The following is a 16,039-nucleotide window of genomic DNA, read 5'->3' as shown; positions in this document are numbered from 1 at the left end:
CCTGTTTCAGGAAGGTCTTTGATTTTCATACTCATTTCTTGAGCAACACATTGGTCATTCAGTAGCATGTTATTTAGCTTCATGTTGCTGTAAATTTTCTATTTTTCTCTCTGTTGTTGATTTTGTTTATGGCTTTTCATTTAAGGGGATGTATAATAACTTGGTAGTAGAGACTATGCCACACAGATGCAAAAATACAATGCAGTACGCATCTCTACTTCCAAATCAAAAATGGACTTCCAAAGAAAATGTTAAACATATTTTGATAATAAGATGCTGTACTCTCTGCCACTGTCCATTCCTACAATGCCACAATACACTTAAATAGCACAATGATGGGCTTATGACTGCTTATGAAGGACAATACTATTGTATAATGACATATGTGAAATAAGTGGTAAGGATTTGGGAACGGGGGAAAGGAAATCCTGGAGCCTATGGAACTGTATCATGGAATAACAAAATTAATTAACTGAAACAAGTCTTATCTACACGTAACAAAAATAGCAACTGGATTCACCAATTCTTCAGAAAACATAGCATTTAATCTCACAATATTTTTAGCGAGAAATCCATGCACTTTTGTGTCTAGACAGACTACATGAGACCATCACCGTGCTGTGAGTTATACTGCATTTGTGACAATGACACCCCATACCTGAATGTGGGTTCAAGTTTCTGCTAATCCACTTCTGATTTTGATTCCTGCTAATTCACCTGTAAGGGAAGTAGAAGATGGCCCAGGTGCTTAAGAAATAGAAATTAGGGCTCGCATCAGCAGCCATATGGGATATCATTGTCACACTGGATGCCAATAGTACAACACTTAACAAAAATGAACAGTTAGTTAAGGCAGGTGATATAAGCATCAATTATATACCATTGTAGATGGATTTTTATTGTTTTTATTATGAAGACATATACTTTATTATAATTTCTTAAGATACATGTTTTTTTGTTTTTTCTAATTTTAATGCCATGTAAAGGAAAACATTATTTTTACAGTTTTCAAATTGTTATATCTATTGATAATGACATAAAAATGTTAATATATTCACAAAACATTTAAATATAGTTTTGATTCAGCAAAATCATAGATTGGATAGAATCTACAAAGGTATTACTTAAAATTTTCCAAACCAAATGCTTCTGTCCAGAAAAATAAATGAAATAGAACCCCTATTTCACACAGTTTTAAAATGTCTTTATACATGAATGTGTAAATTACTTATATTCTTCCTGTAACATTTTCAGAAATCTAAATCAAAATTGTTTTGAATAGTATTTAATAGTCTACCAGATACATTACAGTATCTTTCTTTAGTCTTTAACTAAGTTTAAAATTTTAAGTGTGTTACACTAGTCTCCTTTGCTTGATTTTAGTTTTTTTGTTTTTGTATAATGTAAGACCAAGATATTTTGCAATCTCAAGAGAGAAGTGACAGTGACCCCCAATTTGTAGGGGTTGTGTTTAAGTGCATATGAAGAATGTGATAGTGACAGGAATCCTTGACAGGATGAAGACCCAGCCAAAAAAGTTATTCACATCAACAAAAGTGAAAAGGGCACCAGCCAGGTCCAGAGTCCCCGAAAAGATAGAATCAGTGAAGACCATATGACCATCCGCATCACCCCTAACATGAGCCTGGACCCTAATTTAGGCTCTGGCAAGAAGGAAAGTGAATGAATCCATTACAATCATCTGTTTACTCTATCTGCCCTTTAACTCTTCCTGTCCAGACTGTTAGAGCTTCCCAGCTCTAATTGTAGTGATTTGGATCATGGTATGAAGGAAGGCAGAGGGTAATCCTGGAAAACTTGTTTTGGTGGAGGCATCAGAATTAGCTGACATCATCGAAAACTAAGATTAGGATTACTCAATAGATCAGCTTTTTTAATCACAAAACATGTTGAATAATTACATCATGATATACTATATTAATTTGCTTCTCAATTTAATGTCATTAACATCTTAGTATCTCAAAGCCACAATATAAATATAGACTTGTACACTAGAGTAAAAATGGTTTGTGCATACGACTCTATGTTTAATTTGGGTGTTGAACATGTGGTTATCACAAGACAAAATTCCCTTTTATTGTTTCAGTGACATTGAATTATTATGTTTGTATATTACATTCCTAACTTTAAAAATATTTTGATCAAATGCAGAATCATTATCTCTGTGGCCAATGAATATAATATGAATGTAGAATTAATAAGTGTTGGCAAAGGAAAAATCAGTTATGACATGGAAGCTTCCGGATTGATAGACGTTTTTACTGTGATTTTAAGCAAAATATGGAAAAAAAGAAAGAAAACTGTATTAGAAATATGCTAAATATAGCATTGAGACATAAGGTAATATGATAATTTGACACTAGGTTCTGCAATTGAAAATGTCCAGGAAGTATCTGACTGTTAAATTTCATGAAATAATAAAAGCATTCATGATTAAAATGAAAATACACATAATTCATTATCCAACTATTTAGAAAATATCTGTAGATTTTACCAAGTCAAAGTTATCAGCAGAAAAACCAGCTGCATTTAACAAAAATTTTTCAAAAAAAAATTTTGGGGTAAAATCCTGTACTGGCCTAGAGAATATTTAACACCATTTCTCAAAGAATATCAGTCCAGTAGAAGAATGGGATACATACCAAAAAAAACTGTTTAAGGGCAAAAAATGGCAATTTCTGACTATGTATGACATGAATAGAATAGGCATTCAATGTCAAATGTAAAAGAGGGAAGTGACTAATCACATTGGAGATACCACAAGAGCCTCCCTGAGAGTCACACTTAGCTGTCCTCAGTGGAAGATAAGAGTGATAGAAAAAAGAGAAAATAATTTTCAGGACTGAAAAGCAGACCCTGATAGAAATGGCGAAGAGAAGTGAGGACTAGGGTTCATGGTTAAAACACAGGGTTAGGACGACAACATGCCACATTAGGGTAACTGGGCTTGATGCTCAACTCCTATCTTCAACTTCATAATAATGAAAATATTGGGGGTAAAATAGGTGATGTCCCTGCCCACCAATGTGAGAAACCTGTATGGAATTCCCAGGTCTGGTGCCATTTAATTATTGTATTTGCAACTTTCAGGGAGAGGACAAATGGGGAAGGCGAAGGAGGAAATCTCTGAGCCTACAGAACTATTCCATGAAAAATAAAAATCTTGGGCCCGGCAACGTGGCCTAGCGGCTAAAGTCCTCGCCTTGAAAGCCCCGGGATCCCATGTGGGCGCCGGTTCTAGTCCCGGCAGCTCCACTTCCCATCCAGCTCCCTGCTTGTGGCCTGGGAAAGCAGTCGAGGACGGCCCAAAGCTTTGGGACCCTGCGCCCTTGTGGGAGACCCGGAAGAGGTTCCTGGTCCCGGCTTTGGATCGGCGCGCACCGGCCCATTGCGGCTCACCTGGGGAGTGAAACATCAGATGGAAGATCTTCCTCTCTGTCTCTCCTCCTCTCTGTATATCCGGCTTTCCAATAATAATAAAATCTTTAAAAAAAAAAATCTTTTAAACCAATGAAATTGTAAATTTACTTCATAGCTTTTAAACTAGCCAAGATACATTTAAAGATGAATGAATGAATGAATACTTGTCATTTCCGAGACTCTTCAAGTATTTACATTTCAGCCTGTTGATGGTGCACAATATTGAAATTTAATATTCTTACCTGGTTACATGTGGTTGGTGAGGCAATATTAGCAAAGGGAAAGGAGATTTTGAAATCAAAATGGGCTTCAGTCCAAGTTTTGTCAAGGGTAACTGAAGAGGCAGGGTTTCAAGTTATTCAACTATAATAATTACCTTGTAGGATTATAGGAACTTATTTTTGGAATTTAACCAAGTCAGTCCAAATATGCATCCAGCCCCTTACAAGTTATGACCAATAAGGTCTAATCTTATGATTATCTTTAAAATGGTGGCAGCATAGTAAATAGCTTTCCTTGAAAATAGACTAGTTTGTTGACTGAAGTGCTTTGTAGCAAGATAATTTTGCAGTTTTTACAAAGGAATAAAGCCATATATTTAAAAAAATAAAATGATAGGATATAATGTGATGGCCTGAAAAAAAAAAAAAAGGAACACCAGTCCTTGGATGAGATTTGCCTACAAGGTAAACTCCAACTCAATTCCTAAACTCCAACTAACTACTGAGATAGTAGACAATATGTCAGTGTCCTACCTTTCAAATATAAAAGCTATCTGGTCAATAATAAGTCTCTTGCTAAACATTAGTTTCTTTCCCTGGATATAAATTATATTAGATGTAATAGTTCCACACAGAAACTTTCACTCAAGAAAGTTGTCATGTTTCATACACTGTGTGTAGCAAGTGCACAGGAAAATATTACCAGAAAACCTGATAATTTAGGTAAAATCAAAGTAAATAAATAAATAAATAAATAAGGTTACAGGCGAGTTTCACAATAGCAGTAACAAAACAGTTTTGTTGAACTACATAAATTTTATGAGATTTGTAAACAAATGCTATGAATCTAGTAGAACTGCTATTGTCTAGAAACTTATCTCACCAGCTGTCATTTCATGAAACATTGTTAATACAGAAAACACAAAATGTCCACTATCTGCAGCAGTCTTGATTATATGTATCAGATAAACATACACACGTACTCACAAAAGACATAGAGCTTAATGGGAAAGTTTACACATAAGCATTTACATATTTTTCCATACAAAAAGCAGTGCATCAAGAATGAAGTGTAGCTGACGCTTCGACACTGTTCTGCATACTTAGTGTTCTAAATAAGATACAAAATGAATTGAGTGTATCATTTCTCTAGGTTCATTGATTGGAACAAATAGCTCTTAATAGTGCACACACAGTCAAGCTACTAAACATATATTCAAATGGTTTCTTATTGTATAAATGATATTAGCTTTTTTCTATAAAATTATATCCTTACACATAATTACATTTTAGCTGGCTTCTTGATTTTTACAAATGTATTTAAAATCCTGTTTTAGCATCTTGTAAATTATTTTTTTACAATTATATTCTTGAATGAGATTTCATTTTAAAATTAGGTAGCTAGAAAAGTGTCAGATTTTCACTATTGTTCTTAATTGTTCAATATTTAAGGGGATTTCAAGAATTCTAAAGCCATTGTTTTAGAAGAATAAACAGTGATCTTCTGAAGTTCTTTTAATTTACCAAGTGTGTAAACAGTTCTCTTCCCTTTTCTAGTTCCCATTACAATTAAAGCCCAGAGCAGCTTTGTTTTAAGCCTCTTGCCTCTTCCATTTCCATTGCCCAGTCCAAATCCAAAGCTTGTGTGCAGCCTCAGAGTGCATAAGATGTAGATAGACCCTGCTATCCTAAAGGTGTCTAACACATCAGGGTAGAGGATGGCATCTACTCTGTTTGCATATGTACACATAGACTCATATACAGAGATTTCAAGCCAGACTACAAAATGAGAGGACTTGGGGCATTCAGACCCACCTCAAGTGTCTGCTCCAAAGGTTGCTTCCCTACATCATTGTTGTACGTTGCACTGCAAACTTGAAATACGCACAAAGAGTCAAAGCCAGAGGAATTGGAGGAAGGTGAAAACCCAAATCAACCATATCAAAATGGTACCATGATTTTTGCCTGGAGCATGTTGGGGCAGAAGTTCATGGACGCTGTTCCACTTCACTGGCTGCAGATGGACGTAAGCGGGGCGATTGGGCTCCTGAAGCATTTATATGAGTGAAGGTATCGACAGCGATTCCTGGGAACTTGAGAGAAATCCTGAATCCTCAGAAGCTCTTGTTCCTCCCCTCTCAGAAAAGATCTGAAATCCCCTTGTAGAAAAAAAAAAGAATCCAGGCTTGTAGAGGTGTGGGATTCCACAAAATTAGGAAGCCACAATGCTCTGGTAGATCTCCAAGGGCATTTGAAGCTAGTTGGCTCCACACCATCAACCAGCTGGCAGCTTCCAACATGCTCCGATGGGCCCAGTGCAGCTACCTCTGTTTTATGCTTCTGTTCAGTCTTGCCAGAGGTCTCCGCCCCTAAATAGACTCAGCTTCCACAATTAGGGTGCCCTCCCAATGAATTAGTTATGGAATGTATTAGGTCCCAAAGGCCTCGTGGAGCTATTTACACCTCTTTGGACTATTTCCAGGACTCAGGGTTACACTGTACATTTAAACAAAAAAAGTCTCACAATCCAATGGCCTTGACTAGCACATGCAACATGGCCCTATCTTATGCCCCATGTTCCAATTCCTAATGATTTTACCACACTGAAAGGCAAATTATCTGTTTTGCAAATCATTCTTTAAAAAGGATTCCTCTTCTCTCCCATCCCTGAGTGTGCTTCTACTCCTCAGGTGTAAAAAGAGAGGACTCGCAGGCTTTCCCCTTTAGCAGTGAAGTCATTTAGGGCTTTAATTGCCTTCAACTGGCCAAGTTATAAATATCATCCAACACCTATATTATGACTGCCTTTTCTTAAAATAATAAACTAGTTTCACAAAATTAAATGCAAAACAAATGAAGTCAAACTGCGTACTTACCAGTTAGAAGCATACAGTTAGCAGGTGATACCAAGGGAAGGGGGAACCCAAAATACCAAAAAGGCCACTTGTCTGACAAGATTGGTTACAGATTATGTGCTCTGGAAAAGCTAAAACGTAAATAGTAATTTCACTGTTTTGCCAATGCTTCCATTATATACTCAGCATCTCAACTTGGTGCCTTGCTTCTCCAACATGGTCTCTACTCTGAGAGGTCTTTTCTTCCTGGGCCTCCTCTCTTATTTTCACATGGCCCCATCTTCATGATTCTCTACTGCTGCCTACCAGCATAGCACTGACCCATAGGCCCTTGATAAATGTTCGTATAATGAACTTGGAAGCTGATCCAGGAGTTCTATGATGTCTGAGGAAATAATACAAGTCTACACAATCAAGAAAAGACTTAAACAAGATGTGATCAGAAAAATGCCAATTATGATAGTTAGCCTTTGATGATTACTGTATATTTACTCGACTCTCTCCTAAATTTAAAGATATAATCTCATATTAACTTAGTTTAATCATCACAAGACCAGGCATCATGGCATCTATATTACAGGTGAATGAATAATTGATACTCTGCAAAGTAACATATCCATTGTCATATCATCATTGAATATGTTTTACTGAAATTAATATTATGCCTGCACTATACCAAAACAAATGCCCTCTTTTTGTCTCTTCCAGTCTGCTCCTCCACTATTTCATCTGTAAAGTATGGAAAATTTGACAGTCAATAAGTCCTATTCAAGCTTTTTAAGATATCTCAGATACCAGGTGACACATATCTCAAGAAAATTTAGAGTTGAATTAGTTTTTCTGGCTGATTATAATTCTGAAAGAGATAAAGGGATAGTTCTTCAAAAACTAGTAACATTTAGTAGCCCTGAAAGAAAAGAAGACAGAGATATTGAAAGGGTTCTAACCTCATTACAAACATTCAAGCACACCTTAAGCTAGAGGTAGTATTGTGTTTTTGGTTTTTTTTTTTACAGCTGTTAACGTTTTACAATAGTTAACATATGATGTCTCAGGTAAGTATAACCAACATTTACAGCTACTGCCTACATGGAAATCTCAAACAATTCCAAGAAATAGTGCTTTGATTTTCCCCAACTAACAGACAAGGAAACAGTTTGACTTGTGAAAGTTCACACAGTCAATATATAGTGGACACTGGACTCAAATTCAGATGATTTCAAGTCTAAAGCCCCTAATTTTAACTTGGAACTTACTGTGCAGACTCTTTCTAGCTATGTGTGTTTTTATATTTACTTAATACAGTTTCTGTATCATTTTGTCACTGATTTTGAAATAAAATCCACAGGATATAGATCAGAATTCTGCTTAGTTTGCTTACTAACACACACACCCTAGTGCCCCTGGTCCAGATACGTGAGACTTAGCAAGTGTTCCTGATGCATGACTTCTAGTGCAATTAAATACATTTGGGTCACTCTTAGTCACATGTTTATAAGTTATAAACTCTAGTTACCTCTTCTTGTAGATATTTCTTTTAGGCAAAAGTACATAGTCTAATTGACAATCAAAACCAGTGTGGCATTAAGAGATGTGCAAGCACTGATTCAAGCAAATCTCCATCAGGAAAACAACGGGCTGCACGCAGAAGTCCTCCCTGATTAAATGTGTTCCACAATCCATCCTGTATTTATTACAAGAGATTATTGACACTTTCAAAAGATAACATTGTAGGGATTCTGGTAGCAAATTAAATTTGATATTTAAAGAAACTGAAGTTAAATGTCCCTCTCAACACTAAAATAGCCTAATCGAATTTTATCTTACACCGCACACTATTCCTAATCTAGATGCAAAGAGGCAAAAAATTCACATATATTGCTCTTCTGTTTTTATCTTCTAAAAGAAATCACCTCTAAATGAGTCTATACAGGCAGGGTGAAGATCCTTTTGGATACTTTAGTACTTGGAGAGAGGAGGATGCATTGGAAGGTATAATTATTTTTATCAAATAGGTATTCATTTTATTTTGCCCAAGTACTCGTTTCATAAGAGTAACATTAATAAGGTATGCTATTTTTCTTTAACCAAATTCTTCACAGTGAAATCCAACTGCAATATTCATTTAGAAATTTGATAATGCTCTCTTGTGTGAGTTTTAGGAATATTTGAAACCCCATTGCATATAAATTATATCATGGAATAGCTGTATAAATATTCTATTATGGCACTGGCTGTTCTAAGGATCTGTCAGGATTTCCTTTATACACTCCATTTTGAGTGGTATATAAATCAGATGTAAAAATTCATGTTGGACTGAAATGCAGCACAGAAAGCCTCCTCCAGAGGCTCAGGCTTTTTTCAAAATGTGGTTTGAATTATGTTGGTCATTTTTAAGTTATACAAGTGCAGAAAATGTATTTGTGGTTTTGAAGGAGAGAAATTTTTTCCATTTTTGTAACTCATTAGGAAACTTTACAGGCCTTTAGACCATTTTGTGGTTTAGTTCTTCTCAGGTTTTTCCCCAAAGCAATATTAAAACTTGAATGGTGTCCGCTGTGAATCCAATGATTACAGCTCTGAATACAAATGTGTGTGGGGGTATATATATAATAGCCATACTCTTCAACCAGTAGAAGTTGCAATAACATTGGGATGGAGAGAGATTAGGCCCATCAGGGCCCCACTCTCGTTCTTACTATCAAGTTAAGTTTGGTCTATCAAAGAACCCTCCTATCTAAATCATAGCTAAGCATGCGTTGTGTGTAATTTTAAAGCTGTGCCTTTAACTTGCAGAAAAATCCATTGCTGCTTTTATGAAGTCTTTACCAACACAATCTGGCTTTTCCTAAATTCTGTTTGATGTAACATGTAGCAAGTGGCAAGATGGTTGTAGATATTCACCGACAAGAATTTCATTTGAAATACTTTTTAGGTTATGCAATTATGTGGATAAATTAGTTGGTCAAATAAAATTGAAGCTATTTTGTCTATATACTAATATGTTGCTGAACAATTTCATATGTCAGCATATGTGGAAATTGTGATTATACTATTTCTCTTAATAACTGCAGTTAAAATCTGAGATAGTTTTGATGTAAATCAAGAAAGCTAACATGACTCATAAATTAATTAAGCTAATCTTCCAAATGACTTTAATGGAAAAAGAAACACAAACATTTGCTTGAATTGCTTCTACCTATGCTATATGTAGTCCATTAATGTATTCATGAAGCACATTTAGTAGTAATTATTTGTTGTCTTATGCACTAAAGCATAAGGAGGTTAAAATGACCCATTGTCGTGTCTTACATTATTTGTTAAATATTGCTTGCAGAGTTACAATCTGGGTGTCTTGATTCTTAATACAGTTCTTTTTCATTATTTTACACTATTTCTGGTGTAGTTACTAAAATCCCTGGGTTTAGGGACAATTAGGATGGACCACTCAAAGGACAATCCAGCATTTGCCCCTGGCTGGTGCTGCACTGGGCCTTTCCCTGTGGGACACTCTGAGGAACAAAAGAATTCTAACTCTCCCTGAACACTTCATATACTAACCTGATGTCATGGAAATTAGCCAGCTCTGCACTATAGAGAGAGGGGAATGCCAACTTTCTTTATTTTTCACATTAGCAGGAGAGCAGGGTTACTAATGAGGAGTCGTATCCCAAACCTCCAATCTATGTAGTTGAATATATGTATGTCTATCTGGGTCATTTTTTTTATTCTGCTCCATTTAATTTTACTAAATTATATTAAATTGTGTTCTACCGTACTACATTTGAATTTTTGTGTAATTCATATATCACACATATTTCTATTCCTTTAAGGTCATATGACCTTTGATTCAACTTAAGATGTAACACTGCAAACATTTCTGGTAGATCAGCGTCAGTTACTAGGAAGTTTCCTGCAGGTTTTATGGGAAATCCAACCAATTTCTAAGAACTAGGTATACATAACAATAAGATTTTATAAAATTGTCAATAATATTTTGAAGTATAAACAGTTAGAGATTTTAGAAATAGAGCTTAAATGTCAAAACAGATTCTATCTGTGAGGAATTATGCTTGAAACTAAGCAATTTATAATTCATGAGGCCAAAAATGTATCGATTGTACTTCCCCACCATCCAATGCATTATACTCATAATTTTTCTCACTTTTGCAGAAGAGATAATACAGTTCCACAATTTGCATTACATTGACCTTGTTAAAGCCTGACACCATTGTTTTTGACATAGTTTTTGACACGATAAGCAGTACAATTTTAAATAGAATGACTATTTTTTACAGGATGTGAAGTAAAGAATGCCCAATGAAAAACTTTTCAGATTACAAATAGTAAAGAATATAAGAGACTCACCTTGGTTTTATCTTTAAGCAACCTTTTATTTGTTTATTCGGAACTTCTTCAAGTGGTTTTGCTGGTTCCGGCTCAGGTTCCTTCTTTTGACAAACCAATACATAATTTGTGCCATTATTATTTGACCAAAATGTACCAGCAGAAGTTTCATAGCGTATACAAAACTCAACTTTACTTCCATCTTTTTGATAAGGAGGGACCAGAGAAATCTTGAAAGAGAACTGATCAGTTTCACCATCACACGAGTTAGGAACGTATTCTGCCAAAATGTCATAATGTGTTTGCCAATCATCTAACGACATTCTCACATAGACTAGCTTCTCAAAAGAAACATTCAAAACGCGAATAATACCCTTCATGCTGGTACAACCTGGTACAAACTCAGTTGACTCCAGTATCGCTTTCTGCTCTTGAAGTTGTTGCATAAGGGCTTCTTTGGAACAAGGCAAGTCAAAAAGTGGAGATAAAACGTATTCTTCTGTCTGAAAAACATCCTTTCTTAGCTCAAAGTTGGTGGAGACGCTCGGTAAGTCCCAGCTATCAAATTCTTTAACAGACACAAGGTTGAATCCAAAACTGTCAGCAAATGAAACTCTTCTGCTCCCTGAAGTTGGGGTGTCCAGGTAGACTTCCTCAGAAGACTCAGAACCTCGTCGGCTGGGTTGTGGGGAGAAGCCAGGTTTGAAAGTATCTTTAACTTCTTCATCTTCACAAAAAGATTCGGACAAACCGGGAACTTCTAAAAAATTATCTTTGCTAATCTGAGCAGGTACTTCAGAAGGCTCCATTGGGCTCTCTGATATCACATAAGGGAGAACTGTACAACTAGTAGAGGCTGATATTTGAGATACTGAGGCTTAAGCTGAGTCTAATGTTACAGTTGACATTGCAAAAAAGAGTCAGCTCTATAAATAGGTCCGCTGGCGTGTAAACTATGCTAGCTTGCCTCCAAAGGCCTTTAATATGATAGCGTCCATGCCCCTCTCGCCAGTATGCTTCAGATTTAACTCTCAGCTTTTAAAGTCGTGTTTGTTTATGAGCTGGGTTCCAAAAAGGTATTTTCCAACCACTTTTTTTTCTGCTACAAATTCTGAACTTTAGACTGAAAACATTATTTTACTGTTTATTGTAAATATTTTACACTTGTTTCTGAAAGAAGACCAAAAAGTCATACACAATATTTAATATATAGTTGCAGCTAAATCAATTCTGGGAGGAGTAAAATATTCACTTAGAATAATATTCTAATCTTTGGCTAATTGCTATATGCTCACGAACCAGAGATCTCTGTGGATTGTAGAGCCTGTTTAAATTCTTACATGTTTTATGTATCAGCTCACAGCAATTTCGTTAAAGCTTCTACAAAATTATAAATGCACCTATACCTCGACTAAGAAATGGTTCAGCTAAAAAATGTGCTCTTTAAGTATTGAATACTACCAAAGATACACGTAGATGTATGTTCATGACAGAATGTTTTACTTACAAATCTCAAGAAACTAAAGGTCAACCAACACTCTTAAAATTGAATGCTTATGGGCCCGGCGGCGTGGCCTAGCGGCTAAAGTCCTCACCTTGAACGCCCTGGGGATCCCATATGGGCGCCGGTTCTAATCCCGGCAGCTCCACTTCCCATCCAGCTCCCTGCTTGTGGCCTGGGAAAGCAGTTGAGGACGGCCCAATGCACTGGGACACTGCACCCGCGTGTGTGGGAGACCAGGAAGAGGTTCCAGGTTCCCGGCTTCGGATCGGCGCGCACTGGCCCGTTGCGGCTCACTTGGGGAGTGAATCATCGGACGGAGGATCTTCCTCTCTGTCTCTCCTCCTCTGTGTATATCTGGCTGTAATAAAATGAATAAATCTTTAAAAAAAATTGAATGCGCTTCGAGTCATTAAAAAAAAAGAGTAAACACCATTGCGTTTGATACAGCTAGGTAAAATCTGCACAGATATGTGCTCAGAAAATTCCTGGAAAGATGCATAAGAAAATGTTTGCAGTGCTGACCTCTAACCCAGAGGTTGAGGAATGAAGGAAAAGCGGGCTCATACAGTTTGAAATGTTAGACCTACTCAGGTTTATATCAAAACATTTGTAAATTAAACAAAAACTAGGGTCAGACATTTAGCCTTGCAGTTAACATGCCAAGGAGTACCTCCACATGTCAATCAAATTCTGCTCCTGGCTCTGGCTGTTGGCTCTATGATGATGCCAGTGTGAATGCTGGGAGGCAGTAAGGGTGGTGAGCAGTGGAGCTTGGGCCACCTACCTGGGAGATCTGTATGGAGTTCCTGATTTGCATGGTTAGCCCTAGTCCAGCCCATAGTTGCAGACATTTGGGGAGTGAATGAACAGCTTATAGTGTGCTTTCTCTTTCTGCTGTTTTCTTATTATTATTTGTTTAGTTCTTTAGTTAATGGACGGTTAACCTTATGATAAAAAAATAATAATAAATTGAAAGCATGCCATGGTAGGGGCCAGTGCTGTGGCACAGTGGGTTAATTCATTTTCTGCAATGCTGGCATACCATGTGAGTGCTGGTTGGAGTCCTGTTTGCTCCACTTCTGATACTGCTTCCTGCCTATATACCTAAGAAAGGAGACGATGCCCCAAGTACCTAAGACCCCTGTACCCATGTAAGAGAAATAGTGAAGTGTCTGGCTTCTGGCTTCATCATGGTACAGCCCTGATTGTTGAGGCCATTTGTGGAATAAACCAGCAGACCAAAGATTTCTCTCTCTGCCCATGCCTTTCCCTCTCTGTAACTGTGCCTTTCAAACAGATAAATGTTTACAAGAAGTATGTCACTGTAAAAATTAAAAGAAAAAGATAAGAAAAAGAAATGAGGATGGAAGCATGGGCAGGAGTGGAGGATGATGGAAAGAATCGCTAAAGTCTTAAACCTGTATATATGAATCACATGAAATTTTTCATATTATATAAATAAAATATTAAATAGAAATAAAAAATTTAAAATATACAGTGTGAAAGATGACAATTAAAAAATGACAGCCCCATGTCATTGCTTCTTTCAAATAACAACTTCATAAAATGTTATAATTTATTAAATCATTTGAATTACATAAATTAATAGAAAATTTTATTTTCTAACATGTGAAATGGCTTATGTCTAGGAGGATTAAAAAAAAAGTGTATAGATTTCATCCATGCAGCTAAAATGAATGGCTGTGGAAATAGTCATCTCTTGTAAACTTGACTTCGTGCGTCAAAATATTACAAAGTACCTAAGATATATTATTACCTGCTCAGGGTAATTAGTAATAAACTATTTCATAAAATAGAAAAATAATGTATATAGTCATGTAGATAGTACAAAATAAGAAATTGTGAGTTAATGATGTATCAAAATAATTTGAGTGATTAGTGTTGATGGCTCCGGCATACAGAGCAAGACCACTCAATCTGTATCTTGGCTCCGCCACTTGCTAGCTGGATGGCCTTCAGAACGTGGTTCCCATTTTCTGGCCATCACTTTCTTCAATTGTTAAAATGCAATGTTTAATCTCATACAGGATGGTTTAATATTTTTTGTACGAAGCCTATTGTAATTATAGCAATCATATGCATTCCTACTTGTCTTTGTAAAAGCTGTTTCTAAGGTACAATAGATAGATGACTTGATAAGTGGAAAGATTATAGAAAAATCCACATACTTGTTAAGAAATTATTTGTGAGTGTCCTGTTCTTGTTTTCTAAAGGCTAGCCTGTGCAGTTTGTATCTTTACAAAACATTCAATAGAAGGGTGTCTTCTTATTTGATCTAAACTTTTAGCTTTTAAACGTGCCTCTTTGCACAGAGCACCATTCCCTTGATTTGTAGTAATCGCTGCCTTTCTTTTCAAGTTTATAACCTTCACATAATTGTAGAGAGTTGACATGCTCCCCGGTAGTCACCACTTAGCTAAAGCAGCGCGATTTCACCCTTTTAATCTCTTCTGACATGTCAGTCCTCCGGTGCTTTTTATCATTTTGCTACTCCTCCATGAACCCTTTCCAGCTTTTCTCTATTTTTCTATTAATGAGTTGCCTCAAGATGAAGGCGATAACACGGATCAAATCTTGGGAGAAGGAGAGGAAGCTACCAGCTCCTGCTTGTGCCTTGGCGTACGCGTTTAGTTAAAATTTTAATTTCCCCTACCTTACTTCTGCACGGTAGATAAAGCCAACATCCTCTTTTCTCATATCCACAATTGCCTCTGCTGCAACTAAGTACATTTTTCTTCTGTTCCAATAAACTAAGGGGTTTTTTTCCACACGCTATTGTTCAAGTCTGTGTCACCCATTCTACTTATTTCTTGTATTATGCAAAGATTCCTCATGTTATCTTTTTTTCTTTTTAGAAAATGCCACTTGACATCCTAGTATTTCAGAAATAGATGCCAAACACTCAAGTAAGGTAATTCTAGGAAGGTTTGTTATAATAGTATATTTGTAAAGCATAAATGTGGAGAAGCTACAAAGGGTTAGTGTAACAAACAGGGACTGATGACAAATGAGCTGTTATCGTTCCTCAAGGAATAAGGAAGTGGAGAAGGTATCAGAACTTGAAAGAAAGGAGCATCATGGAGTATATGGGTGGGAGACCCGGTCAAGGGGCACAGCCAGCTGATGACAACATCGCCAAGAGTGATCCAGAAACATCAATGCACTCCAAAGGATTCATTCTTCCCTTTTCATTGATATCCTACAGGATATGGGTCAGAGACCATGGAGCCCAGCTCATTCAAGTCCCTCTCCTGGAACAGGCGTCAGTGTACAAAATTTTAAGTGGTAAACAGATGGTATCAGAGATTAAACAGATGTATGTGATATGTGTTTACATAATGCAATGTATATGCTACTTAACAATGGTTAATTATGTTAGTGCATAATATAGTATGCACACGTATATATGCCTTTAATGATATATATTGATAGTTTAACATAAGTGTGAATGTTTCTCTTCACATGTGTTTCATCTGACTGCCAACTGACATTATTTTTCTTAACCTTTCATTGTCCCAGGCTTAACAGAAAATGTGAAAACACTTAAGGTCTGCAAGCTCTCATTTGGTATAAGCTGCAAATAAGAAAGTCTAACTGTATCACCAAATGCCCTAGAAACAGTAAACTGTCTTCTTTGAGATCTATTATAA

General features: G+C 36.4%; 1 protein-coding gene across 1 annotated transcript in view; it reads right to left on the bottom strand.

The window, feature by feature from the left end:
* PPP1R3A (protein phosphatase 1 regulatory subunit 3A) overlaps positions 1-11,757 on the bottom strand; it is a 29,759-nt gene extending 18,002 nt beyond the window's left edge. The window contains exon 1 of the mRNA XM_004592459.4: positions 10,886-11,757. Coding sequence (XP_004592516.2) covers positions 10,886-11,673 — 788 coding nt within the window. The 5' untranslated portion in view covers positions 11,674-11,757. The remainder of the gene's footprint in view (positions 1-10,885) is intronic.
* Between the last annotated feature and the right edge of the window lie 4,282 nt (positions 11,758-16,039).

This window comes from Ochotona princeps, chromosome 25, assembly GCF_030435755.1.
Source record: "Ochotona princeps isolate mOchPri1 chromosome 25, mOchPri1.hap1, whole genome shotgun sequence".
Classification (NCBI taxonomy): Eukaryota; Metazoa; Chordata; class Mammalia; order Lagomorpha; family Ochotonidae; genus Ochotona; species Ochotona princeps.
Note: the sequence above shows the minus strand (reverse complement) of the source record. Positions and strands in the feature narration are given on the sequence as shown.